Source organism: Amia ocellicauda, chromosome 12, assembly GCF_036373705.1.
Source record: "Amia ocellicauda isolate fAmiCal2 chromosome 12, fAmiCal2.hap1, whole genome shotgun sequence".
NCBI classification, from domain to species: domain Eukaryota; kingdom Metazoa; phylum Chordata; class Actinopteri; order Amiiformes; family Amiidae; genus Amia; species Amia ocellicauda.
In genome coordinates this window covers 17,072,881-17,091,549 of record NC_089861.1, presented here as the reverse complement: position 1 = coordinate 17,091,549, position 18,669 = coordinate 17,072,881, and the positions used below count along the sequence as shown (strand labels likewise).

The window sequence follows — 18,669 nt, the reverse complement described above, 5'->3', positions numbered from 1 at the left end:
TGCATTTTTATTTTTTGAGTTAAATGTGAACAGGGTCATAGTGTAAGAATTATAAGTCACCCTGGATAAGGATGTCTGCTAAGAAAATGAGTAATAATAAATAAACTCACTTGTTTATTCTTTTTTGCAGTATCCAGGTTTGTATTTATGGATGTATTATTGATATTCTGTTCCCTTTACACTGTGTGGTTTTGGTTTCACTTTATAGATTAATTGTTTCATTATTAGCATGTGGTTGTTTCTTTGAGCCAATCACCTGTTTCCCCTGGGACTGCCTGCATGCTTTTGCTGAAATGTTTCAGCTGCACCACGACCCATGTGAGTGAATTTAAACTGGTTGTTCCAGTTTAACAAGAGTTCCAAGACCCAGACCATGAGAGAGAACAAAGTGTGAGAGTGAGGGGAAATGAAGGTGGGCTCTCCCTGGGCAGGAGAAGTGGGCTGGGAAGTACATGGAGACAGGGCAGGGAAGAGAGGTGGCCAGAGAACTGGACAGAGACAGAGGAGAGCAAGACAATCAGAGGTAGCAAGAGAGCGAGAAGGAGCGCAGACTGAGACACAGTGCTACAGGGGAGCCAGCCAGTGCAAATTGTTCCAGTTGGAGGAGGGTGTGGTTGAGTTCTCTGACTCAAATTTAAATCAAGGTGACAGTCAGGTGATCCCATGCCAGTGCACCCATGGCATGGGACAGTATTCCAATATGAAAAGGACCTCAAAATAAGCATGGGTTTTTAGTGCAACTGGAAGGCCTGATCTGCTGCAGGATGGAAACTAGTGCATAATTTGTAAATGCCAGATCTAAATATGAATGTCAGAGAGTGGATGTACAAGGGCTTGAGGTGCAAACATAGCTCTTTGAGGGTGAGCAGAGGGGTGGTGGGGTGAAGGGGGGTGTGGTTGCCAATTTGTCAACTGTGGGAGGGGGTGTTATCTCTTTAAGTTGTTGCCGTCTTCACAAGTCCTTTAAACATTATTTTTTTCAGTCTGAAATTAAGCCCTGACAATAACTAACAGTTATGTAATTTTTAGGTTCACGTCTGCCATTTTAAGAACTTCCACTCCAGACTTACACATCTATTAAACATACATGCATTGGGAAACTGTGCGATTAGCATTGCAGAGGGTAGTAATGGGCACTGAACAACATTAGATTTTTAATGCTTGATAGACAACTACATTAAAGAAAACATGAAAAAAAGCTGTACTTTTTTTGGAATTGTCACAAGACAGATAAAAAGAATATGGAGCACACCCACAATAACACTAATAATACACATAATAATAGTTTTATGATAATTATAATATACACATGATTGATAAATAAATAATTAAGTAAATCATTAGAAGAAGTTCTATACATACGTGAACTTCTGCACGAAGGTACTGATGAAGCTGCTGCCAAACTGTGCACTGAAAATCTTATCACACTGTGAATGGGGGAGGGGGGAGACCAAAAGAAAGAGAGATTATTAATAGATTTATTTATCAGGTTTGGTAGCAGACATTAATAGAACACTAGTCACAAGTGGACTCTCCCTCCCCTTCTATCCCCCAAAACGCCTCTTCTCCCACTTCCTCCTCTCCTTCTATTCCCCCTCCTGCTCTCCTTCCCCCAATCCCCCTCTCCCACACCTGCCTTCTCCCTCTCCCAATCTCCCTCTCCCTCCCTCAATCACTCTCTCTCAGAAATTACACTTAGTGCAAAAAGGATAACATTTTATTTTTACCTCGCTTATCAGCTGTTGGGACAATTCAATAAATTCCTTAGACTTTCTGTCACTCAATGCTGAGACAAAGTCTCGAAATATTCTGAAGATCAATATGACTGTGTTCTGAGGCACTGGGGTGGAGAGTATGGCATCTGTGGAGCTTGTAGCAGCAGCTGTAGTGGCAGTTGAGGTGGCAGTTATACTGGTAGGTGTAGTGGTAGTGGAGCTGGGGGCCGTGGTCATGGTACTGGGTGCTGGAAAGAATGTATGTGAGAGAGAGAGACAAGGGATTAATATAGTACAATACTGACAGACTGGCTGGACAATACAGTACATTAACACTGCACCGAGAGAGAGAGAAAGAGAGAGAAAGAATATATATGATAATTATATATGTGTAAATATGTATAAGGTGTATAAATATATGTATATAGATACCATGATACTGAAGAAAAAGTTAAAATATTTCCTGTTTGGGGGCTGACACTGCAGGATAAATGGTGCTGGGCAAACCACAGTACCCTCTCATAGTGTCCTATATAAAGCTCCTAAAGCTCCTAAAGAGGAGCTCATAAGCCACATCTCTCCAGTACAGAGGGGGGAGATGTGCGCCTTCTAATTTTTATTTTTACCCTGATACCATTTAACTAGGACATTATCTATTTAAAAAAAGAATAATAATGTACACATAAGAAAATAAAAGTACTAACCAGGAATTGAACCTAGATCACCAGGTTCACAGTGCTGTTTCTTAAGCACTGTACTAACTTTAATATGAAACCTATTTTAAGCAGCCTGCAGCCATCACTGCCAGCTGTCCTGACTAATTGTATAAAATTAGTATTGGGGTTATAGTCTCAAATTAATGTATCAATAAACAACATACATTATAATAAATAATACAAAATAGTGTGTGTGTGTGTGTGTGTGTGTGTGTATTTATATATTTATATAGCCTGCCTGCTATATATACACATATGTGTGTTCTATGGCTCTACAATAACTGAATACACTCATGGTTACAAATGCTCAAGTGGAGAACGTATAATGATTGGGGTGAATTGATGTGGGGACGAATTGTCATCGGGACAAATTGGTATAGGGGCGAATTGATGCGGGGACAAATTGTCGTGGGATGAATTGTCAGAGATGAATTGACGTGCTCCTGAGTTATGGTATTGCAGAAGAAAGACAGATCTCAGGAAAGCAGATATCGCTTTACCCTGGACAATAACCCCTACAAGCACTGCATCAGATATACTTACCTCTGACCATCAGTGCTTCTGGGAAATTCAACCTGGCAAGCATGCAGGGCTTTCTATGCAATAAAGAATCGGCTAAACAATATTAAACTATGGATACAAATCTGGCCTGATTACAAAAAAATTTATCAAATACACCCATAGAAATATTTCATCCTGAAATTTGTAAACACCTCTTGCAGGTTCACATGAGTGCCGCCAACAGCACATGCAGGGCCAAACTTGGCCATTTTCCATTACTTCATTCCATACAGAAATGAGCACTAAACAACTGGGTCCACCTGCAGCAGGCTGACCCACAGTCCTACCACCACACAGCCCTACGGAGCTGCACACAGCCCCCACAAGAGCATGCCCTCAGAAATATGGTACCAGAAAAAAACTCCCAGCACAAACAATGAAACAAATTAATCTAAATCTGGAAGAAGGGGGGAAGGATTCTATCTGTGTTCTGTGAATATTTGTTGTAAGCTTTGGCAACACCTGAACGTCATGCCAATTAAGCTAATTTTAATGAATTTAATTTAATTGAGAATTGCTATTATTGAGCAGCACCTATATTGAACACAACCCAATAATTCACTCTGATGAATACCCTAGTGTGTATCTGGTTTCACTCTGGTACAGTTATTTGTGTGTCTTGAGGATTCTGAAGCAACAGAGACTAGAGATACGCCGATCCGATAATCCGTATGGGTTTCGGTCCGATACAGGCCAAAAACACTGGATCAGATATCAGAAATAATACATGTTGTAATCCGATACAATCAACGACAAATCTAGCCTTAAACTTCGCCTTAAAGGGGAACTCTGCCGAAAATCCATATTTTCTCAGGTTATTCTATAAGTAGAAACAAATTCTGTGCAGTGAGTTTTTTATGTCAAGCTGATTCTATGTATTCTATGCTGCTTTCCTGAGAGTCAATAGGGATAATCAGAAAAAGCACGAAAATCATTAAAAATAACGTTTTATGCACATTCGATTGGACCCATCATACTATTTTTCCGAAAGAACCATCGGTTTGTAGTCATAAACACAACTGTCGCTATTATTGAACATAATTATTTTATTCCAGCACCGCAGTGCGGCTACAGCGCAGTGCGAACTGCGCACACGTGTTCTCCACAGAGCTGCACTGTGCTGGAGCCACACGGCGGTGCTGGGATAAAATAATCCTGTTCAATAATAGCAACCTCAGGAAAACTCAGTCACATAGAGGGCATAGAGGGCATAACAGTCACATTAGAGCAAGGGTCTTGCAGGTTAAGGATGTGGAAAAATAATTACTTTTAATGACTTTTCATAGTCTTAATGACTGACTTTTTAATGACCTGGTGTTCTACGATTATAATAGTTGCATTGACAAATTCCATACAAGCACAATCGGTGGAATTCTGCAGATCTGCGGATATCTGCGGAAATCTGCGCTACAAGAATGGCTTCCTCACAGAGACGAAAACACTGTTAAAGTGTGTAATATGTGCAGTGCAATTAAAATGCCACACATCTACAGCTGGTGTTTTAACCCACCTAGTACTAAAAAAGGAAAGACGAGCAACAAACACATTCATATTATTAAACTACACACACAGCCAGCTACTGCCGTTTATTATAACTCGAGCGCACAGGTGTGTTTCTGAGCACAGAGCAGTGTCTGTGTGTTGAGTGTGGTTTGGAAACATGGCAAATTAAATCATTTAGTTAAGTAGATTGTATAAATTAGTTACATACATACATTGCCACAAGGACGCTAATGTTAATGCATTTTCGGTGCAGCTCACATTGCTAAACTGTTAGGCTATTGAATGAAAAATAAATTAAAACAAATTGAAGATCTTTAAGTGAAAACTTAAATGTATGATTAAGGAATAACACAGGAGATGCTATTCACATTAATGTTAAGTTGAGTTACATTCTACATTGAAAATTATATTTTTTTACTGGAAATGCTTATATATATATATATATATATATATATATATAGTGAGGGAAAAAAGTATTTGATCCCCAGCTGATTTTGTACGTTTGCCCACTGACAAAGAAATTATCAGTCTATAATTTTAATGGTAGGTGTAGTTTAACACATTTAAAAAAAGTTATAAATTGATTTGCATGTTAATGAGGGAAATAAGTATTTGATCCCCTATCAATCAGCAAGATTTCTGGCTCCCAGGTGTCTTTTATACAGGTAACGAGCCGAGATTAGGAGCACTCTCTTAAAGGGAGAGCTCCTAATCTCAGCTCGTTACCTGTATAAAAGACACCTGTCCACAGAAGCCATCAATCAATCAGATTCCAAACTCTCCACCATGGCCAAGACCAAAGAGCTGTCCAAGGATGTCAGGGACAAGATTGTAGACCTACACAAGGCTGGAATGGGCTACAAGACCATCGCCAAGCAGCTTGGTGAGAAGGTGACAACAGTTGGTGCGATTATTCGCAAATGGAAGAAACGTAAAATAACTGTCAGTCTCCCTTGGTCTGGGGCTCCATGCAAGATCTCACCTCGTGGAGTTTCAATGATCATGAGAACGGTGAGGAATCAGCCCAGAACTACATGGGAGGATCTTGTTAATGATCTCAAGGCAGCTGGGACCATTGTCACCAAGAAAACAATTGTTACACACTACGCCGTGAAGGACTGAAATCCTGCAGCGCCCGCAAGGTCCCCCTGCTCAAGAAAGCACATGTACAGGCCCGTCTGAAGTTTGCCAATGAACATCTGAATGATTCAGAGGAGAACTGGGTGAAAGTGTTCTGCTCTGATGAGACAAAAATCGAGCTCTTTGGCATCAACTCAACTCGCCGTGTTTGGAGGAGGAGGAATGCTGCCTATGACCCCAAGAACACCATCCCCACCGTCAAACATGGAGGTGGAAACATTATGCTTTGGGGGTGTTTTTCTGCTAAGGGGATAGGACAACTGCACCGCATCAAAGGGACGATGGACGGGGCCATGTACAGTCAAATCTTGGATGAGAACCTCCTTCCCTCAGCCAGGGCATTGAAAATGGGTCGTGGATGGGTATTCCAGCATGACAATGACCCAAAACACACAGCCAAGGCAACAAAGGAGTGGCTCAAGAAGAAGCACATTAAGGTCCTGGAGTGGCCTAGCCAGTCTCCAGACCATAATCCCATAGAAAATCTGTGGAGGGAGCTGAAGGTTTGAGTTGCCAAACGTCAGCCTCGAAACCTTAATGACTTCGAGAGGATCTGCAAAGAGGAGTGGGACAAAATCCCTCCTGAGATGTGTGCAAACCTGGTGGCCAACTACAAGAAACATCTGACCTCTGTGATTGCCAACAAGGGTCTTGCCACCAAGTACTAAGTTGAAGGGGTCAAATACTTATTTCCCTCATTAACATGCAAATCAAATTATAACTTTTTTAAAATGCATTTTTCTGGATTTTTTTGTTGTTATTCTGTCTCTCACTGTTAAAATACACCTACCATTAAAATTATAGACTGATCATTTCTTTGTCAATGGGCATTTCCATATAAATTTGTTTGAGTTATTTAAATTGTCATATTTTAATCCAGTGTATGACACTAGAATTATATATAATTATATATATTGTGTTAACTAAATATATATATATATATATATATATATATATATATATATATATATATACTCACCTAAAGGATTATTAGGAACACCATACTAATACTGTGTTTGACCCCCTTTCGCCTTCAGAACTGCCTTAATTCTACGTGGCATTGATTCAACAAGGTGCTGAAAGCATTCTTTAGAAATGTTGGCCCATATTGATAGGATAGCATCTTGCAGTTGATGGAGATTTGTGGGATGCACATCCAGGGCACGAAGCTCCCGTTCCACCACATCCCAAAGATGCTCTATTGGGTTGAGATCTGGTGACTGTGGGGGCCAGTTTAGTACAGTGAACTCATTGTCATGTTCAAGAAACCAATTTGAAATGATTCGACCTTTGTGACATGGTGCATTATCCTGCTGGAAGTAGCCATCAGAGGATGGGTACATGGTGGTCATAAAGGGATGGACATGGTCAGAAACAATGCTCAGGTAGGCCGTGGCATTTAAACGATGCCCGATTGGCACTAAGGGGCCTAAAGTGTGCCAAGAAAACATCCCCCACACCATTACACCACCACCACCAGCCTGCACAGTGGTAACAAGGCATGATGGATCCATGTTCTCATTCTGTTTACGCCAAATTCTGACTCTACCATCTGAATGTCTCAACAGAAATCGAGACTCATCAGACCAGGCAACATTTTTCCAGTCTTCAACTGTCCAATTTTGGTGAGCTTGTGCAAATTGTAGCCTCTTTTTCCTATTTGTAGTGGAGATGAGTGGTACCCGGTGGGGTCTTCTGCTGTTGTAGCCCATCCGCCTCAAGGTTGTACGTGTTGTGGCTTCACAAATGCTTTGCTGCATACCTCGGTTGTAACGAGTGGTTATTTCAGTCAAAGTTGCTCTTCTATCAGCTTGAATCAGTCGGCCCATTCTCCTCTGACCTCTAGCATCAACAAGGCATTTTCGCCCACAGGACTGCCGCATACTGGATGTTTTTCCCTTTTCACACCATTCTTTGTAAACCCTAGAAATGGTTGTGCGTGAAAATCCCAGTAACTGAGCAGATTGTGAAATACTCAGACCGGCCCGCCTGGCACCAACAACCATGCCACGCTCAAAATTGCTTAAATCACCTTTCTTTCCCATTCAGACATTCAGTTTGGAGTTCAGGAGATTGTCTTGACCAGGACCACACCCCTAAATGCATTGAAGCAACTGCCATGTGATTGGTTGGTTAGATAATTGCATTAATGAGAAATTGAACGGGTGTTCCTAATAATCCTTTAGGTGAGTGTATATATATATATATATATATATATATATATATATATATATATATATATATATTCATTTAAATGAGTTTCACTAAATCCAATCCAGACTATTTTTAAATGTTCCCAAACTTTCAGCTTCAACCACATTGCTGGGTAGTTTATTCCAGATTGTGACGACTCTCTGTGTAAAGAAGTGTCGCCTGTTTTCCGTTTTGAATGCCTTGAAGCCCAATTTGCATTTGTGTCCCCGGGTGCGTGTGTCCTGCTGATCTGGAAAAGCTCCTCTGGTTTGATGTGGTCGATGCCTTTCATGATTTTGAAGACTTGGATCAAGTCCCCACATAGTCTCCTCTGTTCCAGGGTGAAAAGGTTCAGTTCCCTCAGTCTCTCCGAGCAGGACTTTCCCTTCAGACCTGGAATAAGTTTGGTTGCTCTCCTGTGAACTGCCTCTAAAGCAGCAATATCCTTCTTGAAGTGTGGAGCCCAGAACTGTACACAGTATCCAGATGAGGTCTAACTAGCGCATTGTACAGTCTGAATATTACTGCCCTTGTTTTAAATTCTACACTTTTGACAATATACCATAACATTCTGTTTGCCGTTTTTATTGCTTCCCCACATTGCTTGGATAGAGAAAGTGAGGAGTCCACATAGACTCCTAGGTCTTTCTCATGCGTTACTTCATCTAGATCTGTACCTCCCATAGTGTAATTATAGTGGACATTTTTGTTACCTGCATGTATTACCTTGCACTTGTCCACATTGAATTTAATTTTCCAGGTGTCAGCCCACAACTGAATATTATCTAAGTCCCTCTGAATAGCCTGTGCTGCCAAGATTGTATCTGCTGAGCCACCTATTTTAGTATCATCAGCAAATTTGACAAGTTTGCTAACTATCCCAGAGTCCAGATCATTAATATAGATTAGAAAAAGCAAAGGCCCTAGTACTGATCCCTGTGGAACTCCACTAACAACCTCACTCCAGTTAGAAGTGACTCCTCTAATCGACACCCTCTGTTTCCTATACATCAACCAGTTCATAATCCATCTACTTACATTACCCTGAATGCCTACAGCTTCCAATTTGAGGATCAGTCTTTGGTGTGGAACCTTATCAAAAGCTTTTTGGAAATCTAAGTATATCATATCATATGCTTTCACGTGATCTACAGCTGCAGTTGCATGTTCAATTTTTTTTGTAAGTTAGTAAGACATGATCTGCCTCGTCTAAACCCATGTTGACTATCTCCAAGAATATGGTTTTCATTGAGATGCTCCTCTATTTTCTGTCTAATCATTTTTTCCTACATTTTACAGGTGATGCAGGTGAGACTGATTGGTCTGTAATTTCCTGGCTCAGTTTTGTCCCCTTTCTTGTGGATTGGTATGACATTTGCTGTCTTCCAGTCAGTTGACACATCCCCTGTTCTAAGTGTCATTTGGAATAATCGAGTTAGAGGCCTATAAATAATTTCCCTCATTTCTTTAAGTACTGTTGGAAATATCCCATCTGGCCCAGGTGATTTGTTTGTTTTTAATTCTTCTAGTCCCTTTAGTACCTCCTCCTCATTTATCCTGATCTCTCTTAGGGTTTGACTGGACTGATTGTCAACCTGTGGCATGTCATCTGTTTTTTCTTTTGTAAAAACCTCTGTGAAATACACAATTAGAATATTTGCCTCATCTTGTTCGTTTTCCAAGATACCTCAATTTTTGCCCTTTATCTGTTTCACCTCCTCCTTTATTGACCTCTTGCTGTTGTAATATTGAAAAAAGCTCTTTGCATTGGTTTTAGCTCCAATAGATGTTTCTTTCTATTTCCCTCTTTGCTTTCCTGATCCCTTTCTTAAGATCTCTTTGCAGCTCAACATATTCTATGTATTTTGTTTCGTCACCATCCCTTTTGTATGAGCTATACAACATTTTCTTCCTCTTTATATTTTTTTGCATACCTCTATTAAACCATTTTGGCCATAAGTCATGTTGTTGTGGGCTTTGTATTTTTTCCTTTAAGGAAATAGAGAATTTGTTTCACATCATCCATACATATGGCATATTAACAGCTAGTACTAAACAAAAATATCAGATTGGTAGATATTAAAGGTTGAGGTATCGGTATCGGATCGGAAAAGAAAAAGTGGTATCGAGCCATCCCTAACAGAGACACTTGGATCCCAAAACATGTAATGTTCCTTGCATTGACACTTTCAGGGGATGAGGTGAACACACTGCTAAATTTATAACAAACCTTGCTGTTGTTTCTAACAGTCGTTCATATGGGGGGCCAAATGTAAAACAGTGCACTTTTTTCCAGTGTCTTTTTTTCACATATTTAACTTAAACCTTGTGTTTTTTCCACATTTAGTAAATACTTAAGCCATTTTTTCCACATTTATAAATATTTCATTTTTTTAAATAAATACTTAAATAAATGCTTAATCTCCATTATTAAAAAATAAATATTTATCGTTTGATTAAATATTGAACTAAATTCTAAATCTCTGAGTCACAAAATAAATATATAGTTTAAAATATATATATATTTAGTCTAAATATACATGTTGAATATAAATTGTTTCCTTATCAATGCAGTGTGCAGACAGGATCTATTTTCTTAACAACAGAACACATCATATATTGCACTGGCTGTCACTACACTACACTACCGCCATTTAAGGGATCATACTCCACCCTCACTGCTGTGAGAGGCTGACCTGACCAGAGGGGTGGGGCTTCATTTGCATGTTAGCTATATATTTATTTAGCAAACTCCACATTTAACATTTATATTTAACATTTATATGTAACTTTTACATGTAACATTAATATTTAACATTTATTTAAAAACTAAATATTTATTTTGTGACTTAAACACAAGGTTTAATTTAAAGGTTAGACATTACAATAATAACGAACGTAAACATCTTATTTACGGTTATTATGTTTTTAAAAATAGTAGCTGCGGCTCACCTTCCATTCTCGCGCTCGCTCTGCACAGCGTAAGGGTTCCCGCGCTGATGACGTGTGATTGTCTGCGCGAACAAGTTGCGCGGCGGTATGCAAATATAGATTGACAGACAGGAACGACATCCTATCATTACATTCGGACCGAATGCAATGATTGGTCGATCCTTTTTTAGTCCTGTCCCTTCCACAGAAGATATATGTATATTTTTTTTACATTTAGACCACTTCAATTATTGATTGCTATCAGGATGTGAAGAGACTTTCAACCAGTTTAACAAAAATGTTTCTGGAAAAGATTGCATACCCTACCGTTAAATGTGTGAAAAAAGACACTCATAAAAAAAGTGTGTGCTGTTTTACATTTGGTGCCCCATATGTTCACAAAGTCCCAGCAGAGGTGTGGTGGAATGGTACCAAAGGGGGTTACATAGGGGCATTATATTTATTAATCAGGTTTAGTAAATCTAATCTCCAGTCTTGGTTCCTTATGACTTTATTGCATTTGTTTGCTGCCAGTTGCATTCCGTACCTGTATCTGTGTGGGTCGTTTCCCCAGTTGCAGTTGCCGCTGGGGGGGTACTGGCTGTTGTAGTTGTATCTGTGTGGGTCATATTCCTAGTTGCAGTTGCTGCTGGGGGGGTACTGGCTGTTGTAGTTGTATCTGTGTGGTTCATATCTCCAGGTGCAGTTGCCGCTGGGGGAGTACTGGTTGATATAGCTGTACCTGTGGTCGTATTCCCAGTTGCAGTTGCTGCTGGGGGGGTACTGGCTGTTGTAGTTGTATCTGTGTGGGTCATATTCCTAGTTGCAGTTGCTGCTGGGGGGGTACTGGCTGTTGTAGTTGTATCTGTGTGGTTCATATCTCCAGGTGCAGTTGCCGCTGGGGGAGTACTGGTTGATGTAGCTGTACCTGTGGTCGTATTCCCAGTTGCAGTTGCTGCTGGGGGGGTACTGGTTGATGTAGCTGTACCTGTGGTCGTATTCCCAGTTGCAGTTGCTGCTGGGGGGGTACTGGCTGTTGTAGTTGTATCTTTAGTCGTATCTCCAGTTGCAGTTGCTGCAGGGGGGGTACTGGCGGTTGTACCTGTACCTTTGCTGGTATTCCCAGTTGCAGTTGCCGCAGGGGGAGTACTGGGTGGTGTAGCTGTGGTGGGAGGAGCCTCCGACGTCACTCCTGTGAGCAAACAGGTGGAACAATATAAAACACACAAGGATTTGAGAGAATACTTTTTCAAAATTAGACAGTTTGATTAGTTAGATAAGCTAGATTATTGACTATGTATAGATATAAGATATACAGTATATAAAAATATATACAGTATTCATCCCCTTAGACGTTTTCACAATTTGTTGCATTGTAACCTGAAATCTTGATAGATTTAAATGGGATTGTTTTCTTCTAATCTACACAATGTACTCCACACTTTCAATGGGGGCACACAAATCATTTTGAAACATTGACCCGAAAAGAGATCAATTTCATTCCCTTTGCTTTGATACTCTGGTGGAATATGAGTTACCCTGGATAAGGGTCCCTATCAATAAATAAATAAATAAATAAATAAACAAATAAAGTAAAAATAATAATTAAAAAAGCACAGGTGTAACCAATTGCTTTCAATAATTCTCACAATAGGTTGAATGGAGTTGATCTGTGTGCAATAAAAGTAATTCACATGATTTCAGATCACACATTTGGGTAGTGCATTCAAATCAAAGATACTAACTACCATGACGTAAGACACATTTCAAAACAACTCTGGGATAAAGTTATGGAAAGGCACAGATCACGGGAGGGATATAATAACATTCTAACATTCTACTACTACTGATGCTTCTACTACTACTACTACTACTACTACTACTACTACTACTATTACTTCTAATATAATATTACTTCTACTACCACCAATACTACTACTTCTGCTACTACCAATAGTAATAAAAACAGCAATAATGACAATTGAAATAATACGATCTACGACAATGACAACAATGTAAATAATGACTGCTAATAATAATAATCACTAGTAAGAATAATAACAGACTACAAATATTCTACCTGTCAGAAAGAGTTAATTCAGTAAATCGTTGAGCACTTCTGTTTGTAAAGACGTTTCTGTTTAGTTTAGTTTAGTTTAGTTTAGTTTAGTTTTCCTCATAACCACACATTTCTCTACCCATCTGACATTGCCTGTGTTCCCACATTTTTGTTTTGTCTCCTTGCATCTTTTGGTGACCGTCCAATACTTTAAATACTTACAAATGTGGATTCACATAAATGCAGCCAGAGAAATGTTGTGCTGTGCCTATTAAAGCATCACATTGCATTACGGACTCTACTGATATAATCAATGCCGTGTAATTGCATATCATCATTATTTATACTGGCTGCCTAAACTTCATTGCTCTGTGGACTGTCAAAAATAAACACACAACAAGGTTTGAATCAATCTGCCTCTCTCTAACTGGTTCCTATCCTGTGGTGTTGTTCATTATAGCCAGAACCCACTTTATTGTCAGAGATTCCTGCCCTTTTATTACACTATCACTACATATATTACACACACCTACTAGTGGTACTACTACAGGGATAACTACTAATATTAAATCTAGATACTACTACTGACAACAACAGCATTTGTTCTGACCTCTCTGTTGAATGGAGTTGAAGACCATGGCCAGAGGGAACTGGACAGTGCTAATGGAATTGTGGTTTGGATTGTTTGCTAGGCATGTGTGACAGGCTGCTGTCTGTTTTGGCTGCTGCTGACGCTCGCTAGTTAGGTGCTCATAGTATGGCTGTGTTGTCCGCTCCCTCGCAAGCCCGGACACTACCGGAACTCGAGACTCTCTCTCCCCATTGTTTGTGTCCGGCTTTCACAGCGTGTTTTTCTTTTATTACTGTTTGTGCTAAGAGAAGGACCTGTTACAACTGTGGTTAGACTCCAGAGGAGTAGGAGTCAGAGATTATTTTATTTTGTTTCTCTCTGCCTGTTTCTACTGATTCACCCCAGCACTGAAAATATTACATTCACCTCCATTTCACTTTATTTTTGACTGCTTATGCTTCCTAGACCCCTTCAACATACCAAGCCTCCATGGTGGACTTCTCCCTACAGTACCACAAATGTATGCAGAGCAAGAGGGAAATGCTATGTGTGTGAACGAGTGATATGTGGAGAGGAAGGAAGAGATCATATCGAAACTGACCTCTGTGCTCAAAGAAGCAGGGGTCGAGGGGTAGTGCAGTCTGGTTACTGTAGATGGCCACCATCAGCTCTGTGATAGCACTGTTGATATGGGGGACAGGGTAGCTACTGTTGAACACCAGGTCAAAGTCTACAAGGAAGGATCCTGAGAGCTGAGAGCTGAGAGACAGGGAGAGAAGGTTAATACAGTACACTACAGTATAGATACACTGACTGACAGGACACTGCAGTACTACTGTACTAAGACAAAGAGAGAGAGAGGTAAGAGACAGATTAGTTTAGACTTGCTACTCAGAAATAAACCTAATAAATAAAATACAAAAATGTACCTCAATGTGATGACTTCAGTGCGAAGGAACGACTCTTTAAACTTTGAATTTTTAAAATTATTTTCGATCTGCAGAGAGGGAAGGAGAGAGAGTGAACGAGAGGGTTAATACAGTACAGACACACACACGCATACTCCCACACACAGACACACACACACACACACACCCATGCACACTCACTCACCTCAACTGTGAAGTACTGTGCTGTGTTCTTTAAGGCTGCTGTGCTCTGATTGGACAGATCTGCACTGAACAGCTCCATCAGCGCTGCCTGCAGCTCAAGCCTGGTCTCCATGACAGCTGTTGTCATGATAATGTTGGCTGTGGTCGCGTTCATGGTGATGGGAGGAGCCAGAGTGCCAGGGGTTACTGTGGAGTGGGAGGATGATGAGAAGGGATTATAATTGTTAATCAGTCATGAAATAACAATACAGCCTCTCTATCCACTCTGATGTTCTCAGGCATCTCCATGTTACTGCAGATGCAGAATGCACTGGACACAAAGTGATGGAAACCCTGGTACAGGATGACCCACCTCCTCTCCCCTTAATTGAAGGCAGGATGATAGGCAGAAAGGATTGTGAGGAAAAGCGGAGCCTGGAGACGACCTCATCAATACTGGGGACTGAACCGGTGCTGTTGAATACCAAATCCAGGTCAACCTGGATGGAGCCGCTCCTGAGAGTGAGAGAGAAAGGGGGCAGTGGTTAAAAGTGAATAGACACTGGACTGGACTGGAGAGGGAGAGAGAGAGAGAATGTATATGATAATTATATATGTGTAAATATGTATATAGATACCATAATAAAGAAAAAAGACAGAGAGAGAGAGGGATAGGAAGAGGGAAACAGGAAGTGAGCCTTTTCAGAGTCACAAGAGAGATGCAGCCTGAAGAACCTCAGATAAACATAAATAGATACATAAATCAATGAAAGGATTAATTTGAATGAATTAATGAATAAAACTCACCCAAAGCCGATCACTTCTGACAGAAGGAAAGATGAATAGGATCCTCTGTAAATCTTATTAATCTGCAGAGGGAGAGTGTGAGAGGTAGAGAGAGAGAAATAAAGAGATCTATATTATATAATATCTATATTATTCCTGTTCCTGTAGATGTGTGTTTCCTTTTGTATTGCTTTGGCAATACATTATATATGGCATGCCAGCAAAGCACATTAAATTGAATTGAAATTAAGAGAGAGAGAAATCTTACCTGCCCCAAATCAGAGTCAACTAAATTATAAAGATAACCAAAACCTCCTATCTAGAACAATAGAACATTAGAACTTTAGAACCGCAGTAGAACTCACCTCTCCCTTCTAGTCCTCTACCGCCCTCCCGGTCTTGTCTCATCCCTCCCCTCACTGTCCTCACCTACCATCCTCCTGGGAGACTTCAACATTCACCTCTCCAACCCCTCCCACTCTGCTGGATTTCTTCCCCTCCTCCACTCTTTTAACTTCTCTCTCTTCCCATCTCCCCCGACTCACAGGGCAGTCTGCCAGCTAAACCTCATCTTCTCTAGAGGCTGCTCCCCTCTCCGTGGCACCCCTGGACATCTCATACCACCATTGCATCTCCTTCTTCTTTTCTCTCCCCTCCCTCCTCACCTCACCCACTCCCTCTGTCACCTTCCGCCGTAATCTCCGCTCCGTCTCCCCCTTCACAATTGCCTCCACTGCTCTCACTCTCTTACTTTCCATTGATTGTTTTTCCCATCTATCTGTTAACTGTGCTACCTCTACTTTGTTCTCCTCCCTCACCTCCTCCCGTGATTTTCTCTGTCCTATCACATCCCATCCTGTCTGTCCCTCACCTCCTCCACCTTGGATCTCTTCCATTCTCTGCTCAACCCAATCCAGTCTGCGCGCCGCTGAACAGAAGTGGAAGAGATCCAAACTCCCAGCTGCCCTCAAACTTTACTGCTCTCTATTGTCCACATTCTCCTCCTCACTCACCTCAGCCAAGAAGTCTTACTTCCAGTCACTCTTTGAACCCCCACAAACTCTATTCCACCTTCTCCTCCCTCTCCCCACCCCCCCTCATCTCTCACTGCAGGTGATTTTGCCTCCTTCTTCTCCACCAAGATACAGAAATCCGCAAGCTCTTCAACAGTCCCCCTGCTCTCCCACCATGCCCAAGTCTCCCACCAACCAACCTTCCTTTTCTTCATTCTCACCTCTCTCAGACTCTCCTCTGAACTTTCCTCTCTCCTCCTAGGTCACAAACCTACAACGTGTGCCCTGGAACCTCTCCCCACTCGCCTCCTCCAAGCAACTGCTCCTGATCTACTCCTGGTTCTCCTCCAACCTCAACGACAAGAACCTCAAGTGACATGTTGAGATTCCTCATCCACCCCCCAACTTCTCCTCACAGGCGCACCCCAAGGCCCTGGGCCCCCTCCTGTTCTCTGTCTACACTCGCTCCCTTGGCCCCCTCATCGCATTTCATGGCTTCTCTTACCATTTCTTTGCAGATGATGCCCAGATCTTCCTGTCTTTTCCCTCCTTTAACCCTCACATCCCCTCTTGCATCTCTTCCTGTTTTTCTGCTATCTCTGCGTGGATGCACTCGCACCACCTCAAGTTCAGCCTCTCCAAATCTGATCTCCTCTTTTTTCCTTCATCTTCCTCACCTTCTGCTGATCTCTCCCTCTCAATCCCCTTTGAATCTGTGACACTCTCTCCCTCTTAGGAACCTAGGAGTCACCCTCGATCCTGTGCTCTCCCACACTCTGCACATCACCACACTGACACACACCTGCACTTTCTTCCTAAGCAACATATGCCGAATCTGTCCCTTCCTCACCAACTACTCGACTCAGCTGCTTGTCCAGTCACTGGTCCTCTAACGCCAGGACTACTGCAATTCCCTCCTGGCCGGCACTGTATTATTGCACTTTGTATAGCTCTTATATTTTGTAAGTTGAACTGGACAAGGCCATCTGCTAAGAAATACATAATAATAATAATAATAATAATAATAATAACATTGGAACAATGAAACTAAATCCCAAAGTAAACTGGATTGCTATCTGGCCCTAAACAGAGAATACACCCTGGCAGAGTATCTCTTCACTGTCAGATACCAAGTACAGGCTCTGTGACCACAGCCTGGCCATAGAGACGGGCCGACAGAGGCAGACCTGGTTGCCCAGAGAGGAACGGATCTGTGGTCACTGTGAGACAGGAGAGGTGGAGACAGAGATGCACTTTCTCTTGCACTGCAATTAATATACTCAAATTAGGGAAATATTATTTAATAAAAATAAAAATGATCTTTTTTTTTCAGAATTGATAAATGAAAAAAATCTATCCTCCTGGGGGAGGGACACACAGTCCCCCTGGCTGCTCAATATGCAACCACCTGCCAGAGACTGAGGGGTACAGTGTGAAAATGTACACAAGCACAGCCTGTAAACGTATTAGTTCGGTTTTTGATTATAAAAATTAATAAAGTAAATATTAATGTATTAAGATTGTATTAAGATTTTATATTGTATTAAGATTGTATTTATAAATTATATCGTACTTTTATTTTTTTAACTAATATATTTTAAGAAAAACACAGACTTTTTTCATATCTTTTATGTTTTCCACATACAGTATGTATGTAATGTTTATTGCTTCGGCAATACTGCAGACCTGTTTGTCATGTCATTAAACCACCCATGAATTGAACTGCATTACATTATTTGTCATTTAGCAGACACTCTTATCCAGGGCAACTTACATTTGTACTCATTTATACAGCTAGACATTTTACAGAAGCAATCTAAGTGAAGTACCTTGCTCAAGGGTACAACAGCACTGCCCCACCCAGGATTTGAACCCACACACGTCTGGTGTACCTTCCAGAGCCCTAACCACTACTCCACAGTGCTGCCTAGGGCAATTGCATTGGAATCCACAGAACCACCCCAAATAATGCATGCAGTGCTGAACTGGGAGTTTTCCTGTTAATGAACCCAATCCAGAAGAGTGCAGCCACATTCTGGGTCCACCTGAATCAGGTCAACACACAAAGCTATTCTGATGCATTCACCCCACACTTCTCCAGTCAGCCACCAGAGGTCATCATCCCCAGAATTCTAACTAAAGCTTCTGACATTCCACACCAAAGTGTGCAATTATCCAAATTAACATTCTTAATCACCATGTGCACTTCTTCCATCAACCCTCTTCTCCAATTGGACTACAATCCCTCCTCCATCTCCAGCCTCCCTCTGCTGCACACATATAAATCCCTTGGCTGCAGTCACTTATTGGTGGCATGTCTGAGCCTTGTAGTCCAGTGTTTAGCCTTCTTGGGTACCAGTACCTTGTGTTTGACCTTTGACCTTTGACCT

The 18,669-nt window shown here is 41.2% G+C and overlaps 1 protein-coding gene across 2 annotated transcripts in view; it reads right to left on the bottom strand.

Moving 5' to 3' along the window:
- The window catches only part of LOC136764443 (uncharacterized), a 39,268-nt gene that overhangs the window by 4,466 nt on the left and 16,133 nt on the right, over positions 1-18,669 (bottom strand). The window contains exons 4-11 of one of the 2 annotated variants that reach the window (XM_066718508.1): positions 15,288-15,349; positions 14,854-14,996; positions 14,503-14,687; positions 14,319-14,386; positions 13,991-14,148; positions 11,307-11,951; positions 1,728-1,963; positions 1,363-1,427 (exon numbers count right to left, since the gene is read on the bottom strand). In XM_066718508.1, coding sequence (XP_066574605.1) covers positions 1,363-1,427; positions 1,728-1,963; positions 11,307-11,951; positions 13,991-14,148; positions 14,319-14,386; positions 14,503-14,687; positions 14,854-14,996; positions 15,288-15,349 — 1,562 coding nt within the window. The remainder of the gene's footprint in view (positions 1-1,362; positions 1,428-1,727; positions 1,964-11,306; positions 11,952-13,990; positions 14,149-14,318; positions 14,387-14,502; positions 14,688-14,853; positions 14,997-15,287; positions 15,350-18,669) is intronic. The other variant, XM_066718509.1, reaches the window with a different exon arrangement.